Source organism: Aspergillus bombycis, assembly GCF_001792695.1.
Source record: "Aspergillus bombycis strain NRRL26010 chromosome Unknown contig00011, whole genome shotgun sequence".
Lineage (NCBI taxonomy): Eukaryota > Fungi > Ascomycota > Eurotiomycetes > Eurotiales > Aspergillaceae > Aspergillus > Aspergillus bombycis.
This window is the reverse complement of record NW_019170013.1, coordinates 22,124-44,451: the sequence shown is the minus strand read 5'-3', so window position 1 is coordinate 44,451 and position 22,328 is coordinate 22,124. Positions and strand designations below refer to the sequence as shown.

Below are 22,328 nucleotides of genomic sequence, written 5' to 3'. Positions count from 1 at the left end.
CATATTCAGCCTCGGCACAGTTAATCGAGGCTGAGGATGTCAGACAAACACATGGCCCAAAAACTCCCGATACATGCACGCGACATGTTTCGCAGGACAGAGAAAAGGGGAAAGAACAAAGTAATACACGTCATGCAGATTCCTGAGGGAAACGCTCTCCATTGACCAAGGCTACGAATCGCATGTAGCCTTCGGCACTTTTCCCGATCTCTGAGCCTTCTTCACACATCTCCCTTAGTTTTCTGACTTTCCCCAAACCTCTTTTGAAGCCCTTCTCGCGAGTCCAAGATCCTCGGCTGCGAGGGGCTCCCCTTCCCCGTCCGAAGGGTCTTCGGCCCCCATGAGTTTGAGTCTCAATCCATTCCTCCTCAAGAGTAGCCTTATAGATATCTCGTAACTGGTCACGTAGTACGGGATAACGATCGAACAGTTCCTTAAGCTGGGGTGAAGACCCTAAAACACTGGGATCGGTATCGTTTTGTGACTTATGTGTATCTTCATTAGTATGCCCATTGACTTCTTCTGGCTGATCTTGGGTATCATTCGCTTCTTCAGATGTCTTTGGCGATGGTGCTTTGGGCGCACAGTAGATCTTGTGGGATTGGGTGCAGGCGAGCGAGCAACTGGGGGATGCGCATTAGTGGTTTTGATTTTCTTAGGGGCCATATTTGTATCTGTGAATTATTTCACAGTTTTTTTTTCTTTCTCTTCTTTCTTGATGAAACCATGAAACTTACCTCATAAGCCCACATGTGGGACATCGGTATTTAGAGAGTTCCGAGGCGCAAACCTCGCATGTATTAGGCATTTTCTTATTATGGGCAGCTTTAAGAGCTTTCGCAGCTGCGCAGCATTCAATCAGACTCCCTCAAGCATGGTTGAGCATCCAACCACAATGGGCTTATTAAAATAAGCCTTTAGTGTTCAGACTTGTCGATCTTAAACACCTGGGATGGGCTGGAAGCGGTCGAGAATGGCAATCGAGAACAAAAGAGCTCTGAAAAGGGATGAGTCAGCATAGGACCATGCCTGGAAAGGACTAGTATTTCTGCAACAGCAAGTTACCATATTAGTAAGATTTTCCATCCTAAATGCTTCAGATAAATCAACAGCCTTCATATTGATTGATAGCCGATATTAAACACTAGATCAGTTAGATTATGGTAAATTAGAGTCTATGGGGGTACTTCAAGCACACCTAACATTGGATAACCTAGTCGGCTTGTTCCACGAAACCAGCAAGGTCAGCAATAGACTGATACACACCTTAAAGTTGAGCAGGGCGCTCAACTTCGCGATGACGTATACAATTACTGCCAGACGGGCAAGCCGACACAGATGGTTCAACATTGATCAAAGGTATCACCAGTTCATTGTCGCTTATTTATTTTACTATATTCCGTCTCTACCACCCATCAAAATAGTTTACCTGGCTAGGAGTCCGTGCCGAGGTGAACTGGTACGAAGATCAGGAAAGCTCCTTTATACGAAAAATTACCAACTTCATTGCCTGATAGCTTCAACACCCCGAAAGCTGCTGCGCTCTGTATTAAGCATCGATGTATGGACCGTCGCTGAATTGATTCACAGCACCCAAAGAGTCATTGAAGATGGGCCGTTGAAACTACACTTTTAGTTTCCACACCTTATGACACTGGATAGTATAGTAGGACCCCTAGCATCAATAAGCCTCCATATGGGAAAAACCACACCATGGTTTTCAGACATTATCGGCCACTGATCTCTCACTATGACTACATTCGGGGCTCTAGATAAAACCAGAGAGTGGGGGATAAGATCAGCGGCTTAATGGTCACACGTGATCCACGGCCACCTTCCACGGTTCGTCCTCCTAGGTAGAATGATGTAGTATCTTGATCAGAGACATTGTTTGCATGCTCGGCTTATACACAGCCAATCTAAGACAGATTCTAATCTACCTCCCCTCTTTCACTCTGCGGCGCGCGGCAACTGAGATGACATCGGGTCAAGAAAATGGGCGGCATACCGTTTAAGTCCACCGGATGCAATACATGCCGGCGCCGAAAGATTAAGGTAAGGCTGAACGCAAACTCTTTCCTACGCAAAAAACCAGCGGACTCCGGGCCATTGGAATATAACGCATGTTTAGTGCGATGAAGCCAAACCAGAATGCCTCCGGTGCGTTAAGAACGGCCATTTCTGCGCCGGTTATGGGCGGTCAAGGGTTTTCATACACAAATCCTCCAATGCAATGGAGGATGGTGCGCAAAAGTTCACCCGGCGTCCAAAAGCTCTCCTGAACGGTCCTAGGACTCACCAAGTAGACCAGGTGGGACCCGGAATCCCTCAGCTGAATACAAATGTGGAGGTCCGATCTCAGTTGTTCCAGTCTTTCATAGACAGATACCTGCCCCAGTCGCAATATATTTGCGACAGAACGGGCAAGAATATTCTTCAAACCCTTCCAGACCTCTCTGGAAGCAGCTTGCTCCTAGACAAAGCGGTTGTTGCGCTCTCCACGGCATTTTTAGCAAAACAAAATCAAGATAGACGTTTACTGCAGAACAGCACTGAAATCTACGGGAATGCTATTCGGATGCTAAATGGTAAGATAAGCTCGAGGAGAGCTCTCGGGAAAGATGTCTTGTATACCACGATAATCTTCCAGATATACGAAGTATGTATCACAGATATACTTGCACGCGGCCTCGCTGTTATCGTACGGGCTGACAACGAAGTAGTTAATAAATTGCTCCCCGCCTGGGTTTGGGGCGTGGATTGCCCATGTTCAAGGCAGTAGTGCGGTCATCAACCAGTGTTCTGGACAAGATGATGAAACCGTTGCATCCAGGCTCTTTCGTCGTCAACTCAAGTTCGTCACTGTTAGTGTTCTGATTTTCGAGAAGTCGACCGCTTCTACCTGCTAATGCTTAGCAAACCAGTTGTGCGATGCGATTGGAAAACGCAAAGCGCCCGATTGGTACAACCCTTCGACCGGGCAGGATAGCTCGTTGCAAGACACAGATAGCCCTGAGCCCATCGATGAGCTTATTGATCGGTTGGCGGACTGTTCCGCTTTGATGGAACGAGTCGACAGCTTTCTCCAGGAGGGAGCTGAAGGCCACGACCAGATTCAAAACACTGGGCGAGAACTGTTACTCTCTTGTTTCTCTCTGGAGGAGAAACTTCATCGAATCTGTTGCATGACACAGAAGGAACTCGGAAAACCTTCAGCATTAGTACCTGCTAATGTGACTTGTCGAAAGGATTTTAGAAGCTCTCTCTTCACTGATGTATTGCCTAAGCCCTTTCAGTTCCCGTCTCTCACGTGTGCAGAGGCTCATCTAATATATTGGACCGCATTAGTATTGCTCTATCCTCTAATCGACCAGTTACTCGAGGTTCTTGAACCAGCAGACCGTGTCTCTCTGGCTAACTGCTACTCAACTTCTGGCGAGGACGCAAAATCCAGAGTCACGCCGAATTCTGAAATAACAACCGATTTCACTGCCCTTGCCGAACACTATGCTGACCAGGTCTGTCGCTCTGTTATCTATTGTTTACAGCGGGATTTGAAAACTTTGGGCGCACAGCTACTGCTTGCTCCCTTAAGTCAGAGCGCCCAGTTCTATAGTGTACATGAAATTGCCGAAAAATACCGGTGGTGCCAGGGAGTGTTTGTGCTTCTACCTCAACTAGGTCTTGGTATCGGATATTTTCTGAAGGACATGGTTTGGCCCAAATACCGTTCTTCGCAGAGGAAACGCTTGTCTCCCACATCAGTATCGCCCGAGTGAGAGCGATTTTGGCGATTAGAGCATTTCAACACCTATGCAAACAAGATAGCAAGACGTCGGGCCACGCCGGGTACGACTAGAATAAAGCCGACCGCGCAAGCACAGAAGCCTTGCTAAGCTTCCTCCAGAAACCAGCTTCCATGTGCCAGTATTGATGCTCACCGAACCCAAGCTTCGGACAAGAGACTTTTGTCCGGGGAAGCTCTGGACGTGTCATCCATCTCACATAACAAACGAGGATATGCTGTTTTTAGGTTTAAGCCCTTTAGTGCTATACTCCGAGAATATCACTCGATTAGGAAAGTCCACCTTTTCGTCGTGGTTGGCTGGTACGTTATCAAGAACGAACAGTCACCACCGCATATCAGGAGTTATGACACTGGAGTTTACATATATAAGACGTTCATATGGTGTGGGTATGCAATCAATACATGTTGAGTTACTTGTAAAAAGTGAAACATGTACTGTATATACATATCATCGAAAGAACAGAGGTTCTCTGAAAGAATGAGAAAGCTACTCCGTACTGTTCCTAGGAATGCTCAAAGCATACTTGGTGCTCTGATGTCTCGCTTTCCGCGGAATGCAATGCAACTTTGGCATTGGGCTGGGATGTAAATGTCAAACTGCCACCATGTGATTGGCTCAAGTCAATTACCGATTTATCAGCAAGTCCCTTTCCCGGGGTCACGTGAAACTTTATTGCGTCAGAGTGCCGGGCGGTCGGAAGAAATGTACTTTCTATCAACTATCCAGAAACACTTCCAAACAGACAAACCAGATACCCCAGCGTACCAGGTTGCTAAATTTACAATATGTCTGTCAGCTCAGTATCCGGTACTATGCTTAGGCGAACTATTCTGAACTCCAGAGTCACGGCACAGCGCTTGAGCGTGGCCGAGTCTTCCTCGTGCACCGTCCTCCCCAATGTTTTTGCATCTTACAGAACTATCCACCGTTCGGCTCGGTTGCCCGCTATTACTGCCTCGGAGGCTCGTCATCGGCCGACTTTGCGGCCTCACCAACAGTCTGCAGTGACCCGTGTGAATGGACCATCTCCAGTCAGCAAGCGCTCAATTTTCATCCAAACCGAGAACACACCGAATCCCGACGTAGGTTAATCACTATTCACCATTTATATTGGACTCATACTGACGCTGAGACTTGGATGACCTGGATCTAGGCTCTGAAATTCATCCCTAACCACCGTGTCCTCCCAGAGAATTTCCCGACATCGTTCCTCGAGTACCTGTCTCCTCGCTCTACCCTCGCTCCTCCTCACCCTTCCCCCTTGGCTGCGAACCTGTTCAATGTTGACGGTGTAACCTCCATCTTCTTTGGGCCCGAGTTCATCACTGTGACTAAGGCAAGCGATGCAAACTGGGCCCATATCAAACCCGAAATTTTCAGCTTGATTACGCAGGCTGTGACCTCCGGCGAGCCGATCGTCAACACGGTCGCCAAGTCTGGAGAGAGCGCACAGGAGGGCGGCGAACAGGAATCGCTCAGCTACAATGAAGAGGATGACGAAGTTGTCAGCATGATCAAGGAGCTCCTGGAGACAAGAATCCGGCCGGCAATCCAGGAAGACGGCGGCGACATTGAGCTCCGCGGTTTTGAGAACGGTATTGTGATGCTGAAGTTGCGCGGTGCTTGCCGGACCTGCGATTCAAGCACTGTCACTCTGAAGAATGGCATTGAGTCTATGCTTATGCACTACGTAAGTTTCCCGCCTTTTTATTTTTCCCTTCGGGGTTGCTTGCTGGGGTAGGTGGCTAATGGTGCATGGCTGGACAGATCGAAGAAGTGCAAGGGGTTGAGCAAGTGATGGATGAAGAAGAGGAGATCTCGATGCACGAATTCGCTAAGTTTGAAGAGAAGCTGCGCCAGCAGAAGGGTGCCGCTGCCACCGCTTCGACAGGAGGCAAGGGTACTCTGGACTCAGCCCCATAAAAGCATTGTATTCTGCCCATGTCTTTGTTCATTGGTTTCGTTTATATACCATTGGTTGCATATCAATGTTTTAATGAGTGGATAGAAGAGCTTTGCGTATGAAATGCTCGTGTTTACGTCTCTGCAATGCTGCAATGGGACCTTGTACAATACTATCAAATAAACTACAAAAACGTACGCCTCTCTATAACGACACTGAGCAGGACTAGTTAACAAATCCAGTAAGACATCAATCAAGCACAATAGATGAACACATCGCCTCTCGCAATCTAGGCACCCTCCTAAGTTGGAAAGGTCCCAAATTCGCCACAATCATACCCCATCCCAGCCCCTCGCCACAAAATGGCGGATCAATTGGGCGTCGGGAATGGGGAGCCGAATGCCGAACACACAAAACGAAAAACGAAAGGCACATGTCGCAACGAAATACCCCAATCAAGCAGAACCAATACCGCAGGGGGAATTGTAAAACAAAGATACTAGCGTCGGGTGGAAGCGCGGAAGGTGGAGTTCCAAATTGGAGAAGAGAGGCCTATTACGGAGTAAAGATGCAATGGACTTTCTTTCTGAGGCGGGGGGACGCTCAAGCGTAGGGTTAATTTAGTCGATGTCTTGGGTTACGGGACATACATCCTCAAGTTACTACTACTAGTGGGTCTGGCCCTCAGGTTTTACTATACGGGATGGGAAGCACCTGACTTGCGAGACCTGGAGGTTTATATGAAAGTTAGACATGGTCGGATCTGCCTGGAAGGGGCTGCGGGGTTCTAGATGCGGTCGGTATCATAGTCTTCCTGTATGTGGTTGAGAATTGTGAGAGATCAGATCGACATTCAGACATTGCCGGTGGGTGGTGGAGGATGGAATGGAATAATTGGTTTCTTGCTTGTGTGTGTGGCTGAGGTGTTAGTCGGAATGTATCGTATGGTGTCGATTCTTTCCGTCTTCTGTACGGAGTACTGCATATATATGTGTGTACACTGATGTACCGGCAGAGACCACCTGTCAAAAAGGCATTAAACCGAAGCTCGGAGAATATAAGCCTTGAGAGAAACTAGATAAAAAGAAGGATCCGAATATGAAAAATAGAGAGGGAAAGAAAAAGAAAGGAAAAAAGGAAACCTTGATCAAAGAAATCCTGTCAATGCGGTATCAGATGATGATCAATGAGAGTAATCGTGCAACATCCCCACGTCACGAATCCGGTCTCAGTTGAAATATTCCATAACGAGTGGGAGATGAAGACTGGAATGCACCTCCAGCAATCCGTGGGTTACCATCGGATTTTTGGTGTCATTAACCATCATTGACCCAGAGACCGAAAAAAGGGTCCAGCAGCTCTCAACCATGGGTGGGACCAGAAGCTCCTCTTGAACTGTCTGTTATGTTGCAATCCCCCTTCTTGGACCAACGAAAGGGGTAGTCAGGGGCCTAAACGAACAGTCACTGTAAAATGAACTTACTTCTTGGGGATATCGGTGAGTAATGGAGATCTCTCTCCTCTGACGGTGGGGACTATAATATGGCTGGAAAGGCAGAAAGAGCCTAGGCAAATGCAAAGGCGGCTCGTGGGTTGAGAGAACCAATGCGGGAAAGCTCTCTCCGCAATTTGGACGGCCGAAGATCCTGCATGACATGGGAACTTGCGTCTCGTAATTGGACGGCATTCCTTCGACCCTAACTTTACCGGTGAGGAGGTCATCATTTTCATGACAATGATTTGATTGCGTCCTTCTTCCCCCGCAATTCGGATGCGCTTCTTTTTAGTGCGGCACATGGTTGGTCCAAAAGAGATTCCCAAAAGAGGGGAGATGATGTTCGACGTCCTTTGACAAATGGATGGAAGTATGGGAGGGTTAATCATGTACCTGGGACCTGAGATGTTTGCTTCGCACAATCTTGCTGGATGCTTTTGCTGTTTTGACCCAAAGATTATCGGGTATGGTGGAGTGTAACGTAACGACAGTATGACGTTATGATACAAGAAGTGGTCTGACACCCGTGACCCTTTTTTCCTCCGGGAATAACGATGGAAGAAGAAAAGTAAAAAATAAGCAAAAAAAAAAAAAAAAAAATTTGGAAAAGACAAGAAAGCTGACTTGATAATAACTATATGGTGATGAGTGATTCAATTTCGGCCTTTCTCCTTTGTTTCTCTTCCTTTTCTATTGTACAAATATATGGAGCACAAAAGAATAGCTCCCTGCTTCCGGGTGGCCTCTACAAAACCTCCAAATGGAAGCGCATACCAAATGGTGGGGCAACTGGGAAAAGACCACCACACACCCAGTGTTAATGTCAGCCGACGACTTTCATATGAATGAATTAATTAATCAATCAAATCAATTAAATTCCCACTTTACTCCCTCCCTCCTTCTCTCTCGCTCTCTCTCGAAGCGCCGAACTATATATTTCTTTGTTCCGGCTGGGACCCCGTAGTCAAACGCTAGTATAGGTATTTAGTCGCATGCGCTGTGCATCAAGCGTTAAGGTGACGATGCAATTGAATGCGTTGACAAACCATTTTCAGAGCTTGCTTCCTCAATATCTTTTCATAGAACAGATTGTAGCGACAGAGATCTTCTCTTCCTCTACTCAAATTGAAGGTATAGATAGGTACATACTGTGTATACAATGGAGAGGCATCCACTTGTGTCTGTTCACCGACAGGACTAGTGAAATCCAAGGACACTGAGCGGTGGCTCGGGGCATCCGATTCCTTTCGAAACCCCGGAGGATCTTCAACTTGACCTCCACTCGACCCACTCAAAGCGTCCCATCGATGGCCGACCAGTTCCTTGCACCTGTCTACCTGTCTGTCATACTACACTAAGTACGACCACCACTCACTTGCCGCCACCACTCATTCCATTACATGATCTTTGCTACATGGAATCCATACCTAAGGCATCACTGGAACTGATGAACGGTCGGAACCAACGAATGCTTTCTTGTACTATTCCCTCCCCTCCGGCGCATGGGTACCTTCAATTCGTCCACGCGCCGCTTTCTTCATACCTTCTGCACTCGACCTGTGGCTCCATGCGAGGTTTATCTAGGCTCTTCTGTCAAAATATCTTACCCCGCCCACCACCCCAAAGTAATTCAAACGCTCCCGGGCTCAATTCGACATTGGTTGGTCCATACACCCATGTATGAATGTCGTTCAGAGGCACAGACCAATAAACCAACCAGCTCAATGGACTGACTCCCTGAACCTAACCACGATTATGGTAGTAGCTTGACGGACCACTTGCGCCACTTCCTCTCGGTGCCCCGACCCGTGGCTCGTTGTTCTCCTCCTTCGTGTCCACTCTCAGTGGCCTGAGGTTTAGGTACATTAGCTGCTGCGACGGTTTTAGCTTGCATTTTTTTTTTTTATCTATCCATCATCCTCTCCCATCATTGTACAACTTCTCCTCCTTTTTTTCCCATTTGCTTTTTGCCTCCCTTGAGATTTCTCTCTCTCTTTTTTTTTATTCTTTCTTCTTTTTCCTTTTCCGCCGCCGCCTCCTTCTCGGAACAGATACTACCTTGGAATTTGATCTTCTCTGCCTCACTTTCTTCCATACTCAACCATTAGAGAGCACCGTCACCCGCCTTGTGCCCCTGGCCCACCTCCCGCATTTTGGGGCGACAGATCGATCCAGCAACGTTGCAGAAGCCACACTCCGGCTCTCTCCAAAGCACCTTTACGAAGCTGCTACGCCGCTTTTAACTTTTCGCCCTCACGCCTCCAACCTCTCTTCACAACTACCAACAACCATCGAACTAACAACAATCAAAAAGACCTATAAAAAGAGAGAAAACATCCTTCGTAATCAATCTGATTTCTGCTTGATTGAATCGCGACGGTTCATTTTATCTCACCAGTGATCTCGCGTGCGCCCGCCTCGAAGATGCGCTACTCTTAAGGGGATCTACCCAAAGTTACTGGAGCCACACTGATTCCCAACGTCATCCGTTTCATGGTCACGCTACCGTCTGCGAACCCGCGCTTTCTGGACCAACTCTCTTGTCGCAACCCGGCATCGAGTGTATAACTAGATTCCCCGTGAACGGAATCCATTTGAATCGAGCTGGGTAATAACGTTCTTCTTTTTTAAAAAAGACCAAAAAATATTACTCAAAGATACAAAGAGGAAAAAAAGGGAAAAAAGAAAAAAAAAGGAAAGAAACAGAACGATTATTCTCTCGGATAGGGGCCCCTCTTGCCCAATCTCCTTGCCTACGGCCTTTTACAAGACGCCCTCTACGCCTATTTTCGGTAGAAGCCTGGTCGCTTCTTTCAGCGCAATCATTACTTTCTTTTATACTGCAACGGAGATGCCCATTTGATTCAAAGACTGCCTTGTTATTTGGGATTGGATAGACTATTAAGAAAAGTTTCGTTTTTTATTAGACTGGTAAGTTGAAGCATCATACGATGGAATGAGCAGAATCGCTCACAGGCCCCGGCCATCTTGACAGACGCGATCACGAACTTCATCTGCTTGTTAGTAACTTGTCGAGTCGATCGGCAATATCTTACGTTTCCTATATCGGTCTGGTTTGATCCGAAATTGTACTTGCGAAAGGTATGTGCAAAGAATTTCTTATTCTTGGTGTTTCAAGGCTGTTAAGATGAGTGTCGAGCAACCCGCAATTTCTCCCCCGCAGCCCGCATTCCACTGCATGTTTTATGTTGCTCTTTTTTGTTCCTCTTTCCCCGCGATTTGCCTCGGACCCAATGGGGAAGCTTTGTCATGTTGTAGCATCCACCTTACATTCAAGCATCATGCACAAATCATTCTGAATGCCGAGAAGAGCACTCCAGGAACGCATTTTTTGGGATGCATATCCTTATTTTATCTGTTATTCAATGTCATTCAAAACTCTACGGATCAACTACAGCAGGGACCCTAAGCGAACATCGTCATACTACCAGGGATTCACCGGTTTCACTGATAGTCTGTGAGAGATGGTCAAGGACTCTGTTACGTTGAGATTCCCTTCCATAGGGTTGGCAGTCATCTGACATGCTATACTCCGGCAATTCACCCCGTCCAGCTCCCAATATCGCCACCCGCAGTTGTTGGCGGTGTATATGTCCTTTCATCTCCTTCATGATCATCTGACACGACTTGTTTCCCTTTTCCTCGAAATATCCAGATATATTACACTCCCTTCTGTCGGTTATCCGTATCTCCCATGGACATCTCTAGACTTTCTTGTGTTTTTGTTCGCTCTACTGCACACGTCCCATTGCAATATCTATGCCAATTAGACTGACCTTAGCACAACAAGAGAGTTTATAAACCTCAGATTGTCGTTGGCTGTTTCTTTGAAAGACTTGTTTTCAGAACTCATAGACTGTTTCGACATCGTTTGTTAACCTTGCTCAGTTTCTCATCTTCCGAAGTTGACCACACGCTTCCTGAACTTTGATTCTTCGACTACCGACCAGTGAACCGTTTCGACTACATCTGAACGTTAAACAGAAACATTTCATCCCTCTTATCAGCATATAATTGCTGCTCTTGATCCTACAATACCTGGGTAAGTGTCTTGTGTTCCTTCTAGCCCCTGGTTAAATGTACCGCGCTGTCACGAACTTGGAAGACAGTCCTTCTTGTTCTTAGCCACAGCATAATGCATGCGACTGGCTAACGGGCTTGTGCTTAGGTCTCCTGTGTTTTCACAGCTTAGAAGTCTAGCAAGACTTGCTTTTCTCTACAACTAGAGAGGGACACTTTCATCAACCTCTACAACACTATGGCTGCGCAAGCCAATAAGCCGGTGCAGATAACCAAGTCTAGCACTTCTTCCACGCCAAATGCTACTGCTTCTGTCAGACTGGAGAAAACTCACCCAGGTGTTCGCCGTTCGACGCCTGATTCAGAGGCATTGGCATCGTCCGATGACGACGTGGAACACACGCAGGTTACGTCTACATCTACCATTGCCCCCATTCCAAAGCCTGCCCGTCGTACTTCGTGGCTCAATGAAGTGCCTGCCAATATCCATCGAAAGGCTTCTTTGACCAGCACTGGCCCCTTGTCCTCCGGCGCTTCAAACCCAACTAGTCCCGCGACTGACCAGTCCGGATGGCCTAGCACGAGCCCCGTAATGAGCAGTTCAATCAACTGGAATCACGTTGGGAGTGGCTCATTCCCATGGGGCACTGGAATCTGGAACACCGAATCTCGAAAAGAACCACCTCCTCGTCTGGCTGAAATCGTCCCATCGCCCACTATGTCTAACCCTTCAACCGCAAGCAACTATTTCAATGACGAGTTGCTGAGCCCTACAACCCGCACGACATCTGGCGAATCTGCTATTCCTTTCTCAATTCCGCTCCACCCAACCCCTAAGACCTATCGTTCGCAGTCGTACTCGGTGGGCCAATTGGACCCAGAATTCTTAAATCTAATGGCAAATAAGCCCGGTGCGACCTACTCTGGCGTTCGACCTAGAATGGTGGTCAGTTCTCGGCATTGCAACATCGCTCATCTCGGCCTAGTCTCCTTGGAGAGTTGGGTCATGATCCTGCTACTCTCGGCCGGGTTCGCGAAGACGACGACGGCGAGGAGGGAAGCCCGAACGGCTCAGAGCATAGCTTCAGCAATTACGCGAGCGATCAAGCCCGCACCATTGAACAGCTGTCTCGAGAGAACGCTCTTCTGCGTCAGGCTGCCGGCCAGATGGACAGCAGCTTCCGAGACCGTGCTATGTCGTCCGCTTCCGCAACCGGCGGATACGTGGTTGGCGCAGGTGCTCATAACTTGCACCGCATCCGCGGCAGTGTCCCAGAGGAGGCAGATTTGGCAGTGGAAGATCTTGACGAAGTGGGCGACATCCCTGGCTACAGCAGTATCCATGGCAGTGCCAGGAGGAGGTTTTCTGAGCACTCGGCCAACCTTGAAAAACAACTTCCACCGCTCACTTCACTGGAAAACCGAGCTCTGGATAATGTCAGGAAGGCCCACTGGCAGACCTCCCTCGGCTTTGGCAGTATGGCCGATATTCCTCAGAGTCGACGGCACTCTTTTGCCGATATCCCTATTCGGCACGGTTCTATTTCTGGTGAATCACAAGTCGCCGCAACCTCGAGACCTGGAATTGGAGACCGGGAGGATGGCTATGTTGGTGTCACTGAACCTTCTCTTTCAAATATGCAAGGCCAGAATCGTGAGTATTATCGTGTTCATATGGCTCCTCGTCCCGAGGAGCATGAGATGGAAACGGAGTATTTACGAGCTCGTCGATTTGCAGAATCCTACTTTGCTCGAGATCAAGCTCTTCGTGTGGCCGATGCTCCCTCCACAGTGCCAACGTCCCTCCACCAAGCATATACGATGCCGACCGTCTATGCCCGCCACCAAGCAGGCCTCGCGCATTCACACCAGAACCAGCTTCTTTATATTGTAACATTTAAGTGCCATCGTGCGGATGTTTTCTATATCCAAGAAGACACAGGCCTTCAAGTGAAACCTGGTGATTTAGTCATCGTCGAAGCCGACCGTGGCACCGATCTTGGAACCATCCAACATGCAAACGTTTCCATGCAAAGGGCCCGTGAACTGAAACAACAGTATGCTGAAGAGCATTACAAATGGTTGATGATGTTTTCTAGACAAGGTCAGAGTGGAGCGGCCAACGTTATCAGTCCCTCGGGGGGTTTGACCAGCCGCAGCGCTATTGGTGGCATGGGCCCTCATGGTTCTCATGGAGTGCAAGAGTCATCCGCAGATATAAAACCAAAATTGATTAAGAGACTTGCCCAGAATCATGAGATTTTAACATTGCGTGATAAAGAAGGTAACGAGGCGAAGGCGAAGCGGGTCTGCCAGCAGAAAGTTGCAGAACATCGGCTCAACATGGAGATACTTGATGCGGAATTCCAAATGTAAGAATCGTATGAAGATTACCATGGATGACAATTAATGCTAACGAATTTTCATAGGGATTGGAAGAAACTCACTTTCTATTACTTCGCGGACTCATATATCAACTTTAACTCTCTTGTGACAGATTTATTCAAGATTTACAAGACTAGGATTTGGATGTCAGCCATCAATCCGGCTTCGTTTGTCACGCCCCCAACTGCTGGCTTGCAGCCTCCAAACCCTTTGGGTTACAATGCCGAGACCCAGACAGACCGATCCCATCACCCAGAAAGCAGGGCATACGGCCATGCTCGCGACGGGGTTGATAGAGAAGCTATTGCCAATCAGATGGGTGCGTTGCGCAACGCATACACAGAGTCCTATCAGCCTTTCGGGCAGGGTCTCCGCCAGCCAGAATCGGGGTTGGGTACGCTCGCCACCGGTGACCCTTTTGCTCCCTACCCACCAACAGCGTATGGTGGCTTAGAGTCTAGCTATGTTGATTATGCGACTAGTCCTGGAACAGCCGCTGGTCCTCACATTCACCAGTCTCCTGCAGATTGGACGCGCCGCTTCCAGGGATTGTCTCTAGGCTCTTGAGGCTAACCCAATGCCTTCTTTTAGCATAGTGTGTCTCAGGAGCTTTGAGAAGAAGAGTGTTCGATTATGGAAACAGTCTATTCTGATAATGCCTTTATAGCCTTTCAGTCTTCTTCGAAGCGTTACATTACTGCGACCAAAGCCTCATCTGATACATACGTTCATTCCTCCATGGGGCTTAGTGGATGAAACGAAATGGCGCAAGACAGCTGTTCGTTATACCTCTCCTTCCAGTACTTTCACACACACACCTCTTTCCACGCTACGAATTCTTCCTTCAGCTAAGAATTCGACTAAATCTTCATGCTTGCCTTGTATCACTTCTCCCCCTAATTCCCCGCCACTCTTTGTCTACCTTATTCCCCTTCGTCTGTAATGTGCGTTCTTCTTGTTCTTTTTTTCATTTCCTTTTTCGCCTGTTAAAGAATTAGAAAATGCATGTCACGGATCAACGGAGATAATGATCTGTCGCTAGTGTCGATACCTAATAGACTTTCAGCTTCATGACCTAACTGCTCGGTTGCTTGAATTTGATCTCCAAGATGTTCTCAGGAGTTGGCGCGATTTCCATGTTTGTACTCGCAAATGTTCTTCTCATTTCTTTACATGCTGTATCAATCTGCTATCTGTGCTCTGTTTGAATCTCGTAGTAGTAGTTGTTGTTGTTGTTGAGGCGATGCATATTTGAAATGATTTCAAGTTTTGTCAGCTTCATTGAGAGCACGGAGAATAGGTGTCTACAATACAAGGGGATATATCGTGAATGCATGATTTGACAGAATGAATCTTTCAAAAGTCATCATTATCTACTATCTATTGGAATGTGTCCTCCACTTCTGGTTCGTTACAAGAACAACTTGGCTGCCTTAAGGTTAAGGCGCCAGGGTTACAGGGTAGAACGATATTTAAGGCTGAAAGAGAAAATCTCTTTTTCCTTTTTTCACTCTAACTATTTTCAGATCTTGGCGGCTTTTTGACACCTCAGGCATATACAGGGCTTGCATGGACGCTGGTTGGTGGATGCGGAAGATCTCGCCTAATTTCCTAGCGTCCCACACACAACCTCGTTGAAGAGATCTCGTTCCTTCAACACCTCAGCAGCGACTTCGACGACAACAGACGACCTGCCACCGCCGACAAGGTATGTTTATAATACCCAACTCTTCCTGAGTTCTCGAGACGATTTCAACAACGGTTTTGAAATTATTGGGAGCCATCAATTCTCTGACGCTGACTTATTTGTGTCCTTCAAGATGGGTGCCCTCAAGTACGTGGAAGAAATCCAGAAGAAGAAGCAGTCCGATGTGGTCCGCTTCCTTCTCCGTGTCCGTTGCTGGGAGGTGAGAATTCCCCCCTCAATATCGATCATTTAACATCCCGCCGGATGCTCGTGTGCTATGCCATAGGATACCTTTTTCTTCAGAGGGTGTTGCTGGGCGGCTCGATACGATCTTTTTCGCCGGCGGATGGATGTGGCACATTCCTTCGTGTGTCTTGCTATACACTCGTTGAACTTTGCTGAGAGTGCATCAATATAGCTCCGTCAGCTGAACGCTATCCACCGTGCTTCCCGTCCTTCTCGCCCCGACAAGGCTCGTCGTCTCGGATACAAGGCCAAGCAGGGCTATGTTGTCTACCGTATCCGTGTGAGACGCGGTGGCCGTAAGAGGCCCGCCCCCAAGGGTGCCACCTACGGTATGCAAAAAATCTCCATCAGTATTGTGCAGGACGTTAGGAAGGACAAGGGCTAAATAGTTTTTGATTGTAGGCAAGCCCACCAACCAGGGTATCAACCAGCTCAAGTACCAGCGTGCTCTTCGTGCTACCGCTGAGGAGCGTGTTGGCCGCCGTTGCGCCAACTTGCGCGTCCTGAACTCCTACTGGATCAACCAGGACTCTACCTACAAGTACTTCGAGGTTATCCTTGTCGACCCCCAGCACAAGGCCATCCGTCGTGATGCCCGCATCAACTGGATCTGTAACGCTGTCCACAAGGTTCGTTATTTCTGCCCAGTGATTTCTGGGAGACCATTGCTGATATGGCTTTCTGCAAATAGCACCGCGAGGCCCGTGGTCTTACCGCCACTGGCAAGAAGTCCCGTGGTATCAACAAGGGCCACCGCTACAACAACACCAAGGCTGGTCGCCGCCACACCTGGAAGCTCCAGAACACTCAGAGCTACTGGAGATACCGCTAAGCGTAGTTTGGTGGATAGCTGGGGTTGCGTGTCGTGGAAAAAATCTCATTCTGAGGATGTGTTTATCTCGATCAAAACTCGCTTCTATGACTATATCCTTGAAATGGGTGCGAGCATAATGCAACAGATCTTTCGGATCGGATGTTAGCAAAAATCTTTTCACTGGTTCAATTTTTATATTCCCCTAACGAAGTATGACTATTTCTGTTCAACTGCTTGGAGCATCTCGTAGGTCATGTAAGCTGGCAAGAGGGCCTGAGGCCGATTCCGGGCACCGGCATATCACTTTGCAATGGCATGAGTAGGAAGACGCTGTGAGATAAATTTGCTCCAAGGAGGATGAATCTCCGAAATTCCCTCAGGCGGATGGATAAGTAGAAGTAGATGATGGTAGTGAATATGGTGTTTCAATTGCGAGACAGGTTTAATTGCACAGTGACACCGGTCCAATTAATTCATCATTAGCATTGAAATCTCTAGCGGGGATTGACGGCTAGTAAGGTGTGCAGGTTTTACCGTTATGGAGACCTTTCACGAAGCCCAAAATAGTAGCATGAGCGTCACATTGGCGCCTAACTAATTGCCCCGGCGTTCGTGGACCGGCCACTCATAGGGCACAATCAGTGTGGGAAGGTGGGCTGCCTAAGGCAGCCTGTCCCCTCCGGATTGCAACTTACAACTACGGAGTAAGTCACGGTTTCACCTACCCCCATGCGACCTCCCTAATCCGTCGTGCTGTCTCTACTACTTCAAATCTTGCTTGCCTCTCTAGCCCAACTGGTTCTTCCTTTTCTTTTTATCTGCAGGGGTTGCCTTCGCTTGTGGTACATACTACTAGTACTTCTTCCCCCCTCCGGCCCTTATTTGTGTCTACTACTCATCAATTCAGCAACGAACTACAGTAATTGAATCTCCACTTCGGTTGGTGGGCTACACTGTTAACCTTTTCCTCCCATGCCCAAGTTAGGTAGTGCACCAGTGCCTAAGTTAGCTTGCCAGTCGTCGGCAGTATCCGACTACTACTACTTACTACTGCTGAGCTTGACCTGCAATCGCAAAACGTGACCCCCCTGCTGCATCTTTCGAGCCACATCTCTGGGTGACAAACAAGATCCTGGTACCTTTTATATTGTCCACCCACCCGGTAACTTTCGTTCCATTGCCGGGCTCAAATAAACTCAACAACAGGAGTCTGAATTAAACAAATGCGCCCATATGCCGCCGCGGACTACCCGTAATCCATCCCACCCTTCAACTTCACATTCAAATGTTGTCGATTTAAATGCGCCCCTCCCTCCTTTGCCGACGGAGAGGGGCGCCCCGTCATCATTGCCCCATGAAGCTCAATTTCCGCCCTCCATGGTCGCAAATCTGGCAACCTCGCCGCCACATAATTTTCAACGTCGAGGACATTCTCGTTCGATCAGCCATCCATTCCCGTCACCATTTTCCGGCAGAAGGCGAAACAAGTCGATATCTAAGCATGACTTTCTAGATTCCGACGATGATGACGATGAGGTCACGTACTTACCGGATCCCCTTTCCAGTAGCCCTCGGAAAGCGCCCCACGTTTGTCACCGGGAGAGGAGTTAACGACAGGGAAGTGCATGACATGCAACTGCTCTGTCCGATGGCCCCGGAACCTCAAAGTCTTTAGATGTACCGAATGCCTCACCGTCAATGATTTGGAACCCCACAGAGGGCCCACCGAGTCGAGCGGGCATGCTCATCCAGGGAAGGACGACAAGCCATTGCCGACGATCCCCAGGAAAGGTGCGCTCTAGCGTCAAAACATTCCTCAATGCTTGTTGTCTAACTTTAGTCTGCATGGTTTAGCTATTCCATTGTCCGTCGAACGAACGAAAGCTATCCTTGATGAATGCATTTCGAGCTACCTCCGACAAATCTTGGATGGGCGGGGCCCACGAGCGTCCCCCGCGGGAAGCCAGGCGGACAGGCATATCAACGGACAAGACGAAAATTCATCAGGATCACCGGCTAAACCGTCTGGATATCTCACCGAACCCCGGCTGGTAGACCCGCGGGGTCGTAGTGCGTCAGCGTCCAGTAGGTCTGGCAGGCCGGAGGTGATGAATGGTACAACGAATTACTTGAAACCTAATGCTGCTCCGTTTTCGCTGCCAACCGAAGGAAGAGACTCTCATATGAGGAATCGGGATGTACAGAACACGCCAAAAAGAGACCGTTCTCCGCGGGAAGCATTGCGACCATGCGATTATGCAGCGAGGGATAAGCCAAGTCGCCCTTATATATTTAGGGCGGTGGAAGAGTACATCATAAGTTCATTCAAAGGCTGCGATTGCCTCAACAGCTCCTTCACAACGACACAACATGTGCCACCGTCTACAAGTGAGTGCAGCCCTGCTAAACACAAGCCGGACAATAGTGTTACGCATGCACATCCAGTATTTGAGCCAGATGCAAAGACTCTCCTCTTAGGAGATTTAGCCGAAAACTCTTCCTGGTGGATGAACGAAACCGAACAAACTAGTTCCCATCACCTGAAAGAAAAACCGACTAGCTCTGCAAGGGCTGTCAGCTCCAGGAGTCCCCGTATCAACTGGGCTGAACTGGCACACTGGTACCAGTTGATCATGACAGCAGGAACATCATGGGCCGAGCAGTGGTCAGGGCTGAAGCCTCTTGATGTAGACAACGCAGATGACTGTGTAAGGAATAAGAGGTGGGATGCTGCTGACATGAGCCTAATTGAAAGAGAATTCATGGAGTCGCGCTTGCACCTGCACAGGACACTTATGAAAGCTACCGAGAATCTCTTGAAGCGGCCCCGGCGGCCTTTGAAGAGACCAGAGGATAATAGATTCCTCTTGATGCTCCTGGTGAATCCATTGATATACTCGTCGAGTCAACACTTTGCGCTCCATCCTGGAGCCGCTTCTGCAGCCCGTAGTAACAGACGGCCGTCTAATACGAAAGATACCTCTCATAGACCAGTGCCTCCTGATATCAATACTTCCTCCAGGCATCGGAGCGGGGGACCCGGCCACCACGGCATCGTCAAGCGGATACTGGGTTTGCTAGCGAATTTGCCCAATGACTGTCATCACTACCTTGTTTCTTGGTTTTCGCGGTTTTCAGCTGGGCAATTTGAAAAGCTTGTCGATCTCGTCGGCAGCTTCGTGACATATCGTTTGACTCGTCAACATGGGCGGAAACGCAGCGAGTCGGCACAGCATGACGACGATTTAGTCCCAAGTTTTTCCAGCGCCACCGGCAATACGCCAGCGGAATTGCACGCGGCGATTAATGGGAGAAGCACCAACAAACAGGCCAACGAGAAACGTGATCAGCCTGTGGTCTATAGTGACGACTGGCAGCTTCGGGCAGCAGCGAGGGTAATGTCACTTCTTTTCACTGCCAACAACGCCACCATTTCTCGAAAGCCGGATGGAATACTCGGTCAGGAAGCAGGTTCCGCGGCCAAACCTCAAGGATACCGACGAGGGCAAATTGTCCCAGTCAGCGCGTTCTATAATACATTGCTAGACTACTCGGACCTTGTGTCTGATTTTGAGGCCTGGGAGTCTAAAAGCACGAAGTTCTCTTTCTGTCAATATCCATTCTTCCTTAGCATCTGGGCCAAGATTCATATACTTGAGCACGATGCACGACGGCAAATGGAAGTGAAAGCCCGCGAAGCCTTCTTCAATAGTATATTGAGTCGGAAAGCGATCAGCCAGTATCTTTTGTTGAGGGTGCGACGCGATTGTTTGGTCGATGATAGCCTACGAAGTGTTAGTGAAGTTGTGGGTTCGAGTCAAGAAGAGATCAAGAAGGGCCTCCGCATTGAATTCGTTGGTGAAGAGGGTGTGGACGCAGGCGGTCTCCGCAAGGAATGGTTCTTGCTGTTGGTCCGGGAGATCTTTGACCCTCATCATGGTAAGACAATCGTGACTTTGATAAATATTTGTGCTAACATGTATGCAGGACTCTTTATCTATGATGAAGACTCGCAGTTTTGTTATTTCAATCCATACTGCTTCGAATCATCGGAGCAGTTCTTTTTGGTCGGAGTTCTACTGGGACTAGCCATCTACAACTCCACAATACTTGATATAAACCTTCCCCCCTTCGCGTTCAAAAAACTTTTGGCTGCCGCCCCGCAGACGACTGGACCGCAGCCTGCAACAGCACGGTCGACATACAAGTGTAACCTCGATGACCTGGCCGAGTATCGACCTGCACTTGCGAAGGGCCTCCGGGCCCTTCTGGATTTCGAAGGAGATGTTGCAGAGACCTTTTGCTATGACTTTGTCGCTCAAATGGATCGCTACGGTGAAGTAGTTGCGGTGCCACTCTGCGCTGGGGGCGACAAGCGGCCTGTTACAAATGCGAACCGACGGGAGTTTGTGGACTTGTATGTTCATTACCTGTTAGACACGGCCATTACCAGACAGTTCGAGCCCTTTAAACGTGGCTTCTTCACTGTCTGTGGCGGTAATGCGTTGTCCCTCTTTCGCCCTGAGGAGATTGAACTTCTAGTACGCGGTTCAGACGAACCGTTGGATGTGGCGTCCTTACGGGCAGTTGCCACGTATGACAACTGGTCGGACCCCCGGCCAGAGATGGTGCCGGCTGTGCAGTGGTTCTGGAATTTCTTCGAGCACACACAGCCGCAGGCACAGCGAAAGATACTATCATTTATTACAGGCAGTGACCGTATTCCAGCCATGGGGGCAACGAGCCTCACAATCCGGGTGGCCTGCCTCGGAGACGATTCGTCACGATTCCCAACTGCACGTACATGTTTCAATATGTTAGGGCTGTATCGGTATACTACACGGGAACAATTAGAGCAGAGGCTCTGGGGAGCAGTGCTCAACAGTGAGGGATTTGGACTGAAATAAACGTGTCACTGGGCTGGTATCCCTGAGACGACTGGTCCCGACGCTGTGATGACCATATTCCTATCCTAGGGGCGCTTATCCTCTTTGGTTAAAATATAATTAATAGTTTTTCCTATCCGTTGACTTGCTTTTTCTTTGCGGGAGCCTCTATTGTACAGTATAGGTACCATCAACTAGCACGATTTGGAACATAGACCCGGCCAGGCCTGAGAAGTGATGCTTTAATTCGATCTACTAGAGTAATGCACTGGCTGCAGTTGCCATATTCTCCGCTTTGATTGGTGCTACTCGAACTACTAGTAGATATATATTTCGTATAAAGTTAAGGGACACCTGGGAACTAGGGGCTCTGTGGTCATGGGACCCATGCCACAAGCGTTAACTTGAGCTGCTCTGCATGTCCTGTTGGCAATGCTATCATAACTGTCTTGAGGGATCTCGCCGCAGTCTTGTTGCCAGTGATAAGTCGGGACTGACTAGTAAGGACCAGCGGTGGTGGCTAGATTCATTGTTGCCTTTCTCTAAGTCCTTTCCGCTCTACCATGCTTTTCAGTCGACCTAGGCAACATGCTCGAAACGCCATTATGCATACTAAGGCTGTATGTTCAAAGCACTGTATCACCTGATGCGCCAATTCAGTGTTAAGGCGACGAGGAATAACCTCTGTTGATAGGAAGTGACAGTAAGGACCGGCCTAACAGCTAAGGTTGTGGTGGGAAAAAAAAAAAAAAAAAAAAGTGGAGCAGGCGTGGAGTGTATTTGCGATTTGGACCTACATCGCGTGTCCCTTGTCTAGAACCATGGACGGTTTCGTGGATGATATCAGTGATGGTGGTGGCCCGGGGGGGTCCGCCGCCTCGACAAAGCTTCTACCATGGTCCATCAGGAACCAAACCGTTTCGATAGGGTGGTTCCTGGAGGTTCTCTCTCTTCTCCTTTCGCTGGCTTTTCTCCTCGTGTGCCTTGTTTGGGGGTTTGATGAGGTTATTGCGGGACGCGAAGTGGGGGAGTGAAGTCATGGGACGACGATGCGAGTCTAGT

The 22,328-nt window shown here is 48.5% G+C and overlaps 6 protein-coding genes across 6 annotated transcripts; 5 read left to right on the top strand and 1 right to left on the bottom strand.

Moving 5' to 3' along the window:
- Window positions 1–130: 130 nt before the first annotated feature.
- Window positions 131–808, bottom strand: ABOM_002245 (zinc finger HIT domain-containing protein; the record flags this gene model as incomplete). Its single annotated transcript, XM_022529375.1, has 2 exons — window positions 131–623; window positions 738–808. 2 exons carry the CDS (start codon window positions 806–808, stop codon window positions 131–133), a joined length of 564 nt encoding a protein of 187 aa, XP_022392881.1.
- Window positions 809–2,233: 1,425 nt separating this feature from the next.
- On the top strand, window positions 2,234–3,779 carry ABOM_002244 (uncharacterized protein; the record flags this gene model as incomplete). The annotated part of the gene is made up of 3 exons (XM_022529374.1): window positions 2,234–2,659; window positions 2,724–2,864; window positions 2,925–3,779. 3 exons carry the CDS (start codon window positions 2,234–2,236, stop codon window positions 3,777–3,779), a joined length of 1,422 nt encoding a protein of 473 aa, XP_022392882.1.
- An 815-nt stretch (window positions 3,780–4,594) lies between these two features.
- On the top strand, window positions 4,595–5,732 carry ABOM_002243 (NifU family protein; the record flags this gene model as incomplete). Its single annotated transcript, XM_022529373.1, has 3 exons — window positions 4,595–4,891; window positions 4,963–5,499; window positions 5,577–5,732. The coding sequence occupies 3 exons, from the start codon at window positions 4,595–4,597 to the stop codon at window positions 5,730–5,732; spliced, it is 990 nt and encodes a 329-aa protein (XP_022392825.1).
- A 5,754-nt stretch (window positions 5,733–11,486) lies between these two features.
- Window positions 11,487–14,200, top strand: ABOM_002242 (PSP1 family protein; the record flags this gene model as incomplete). Its single annotated transcript, XM_022529372.1, has 3 exons — window positions 11,487–12,110; window positions 12,188–13,620; window positions 13,678–14,200. The coding sequence occupies 3 exons, from the start codon at window positions 11,487–11,489 to the stop codon at window positions 14,198–14,200; spliced, it is 2,580 nt and encodes an 859-aa protein (XP_022392826.1).
- A 1,253-nt stretch (window positions 14,201–15,453) lies between these two features.
- On the top strand, window positions 15,454–16,398 carry ABOM_002241 (60S ribosomal protein eL15; the record flags this gene model as incomplete). Its single annotated transcript, XM_022529371.1, has 4 exons — window positions 15,454–15,540; window positions 15,739–15,895; window positions 15,969–16,195; window positions 16,258–16,398. 4 exons carry the CDS (start codon window positions 15,454–15,456, stop codon window positions 16,396–16,398), a joined length of 612 nt encoding a protein of 203 aa, XP_022392789.1.
- A 1,607-nt stretch (window positions 16,399–18,005) lies between these two features.
- On the top strand, window positions 18,006–21,287 carry ABOM_002240 (HECT-type E3 ubiquitin-protein ligase; the record flags this gene model as incomplete). Its single annotated transcript, XM_022529370.1, has 3 exons — window positions 18,006–18,171; window positions 18,235–20,319; window positions 20,368–21,287. 3 exons carry the CDS (start codon window positions 18,006–18,008, stop codon window positions 21,285–21,287), a joined length of 3,171 nt encoding a protein of 1,056 aa, XP_022392883.1.
- Between the last annotated feature and the right edge of the window lie 1,041 nt (window positions 21,288–22,328).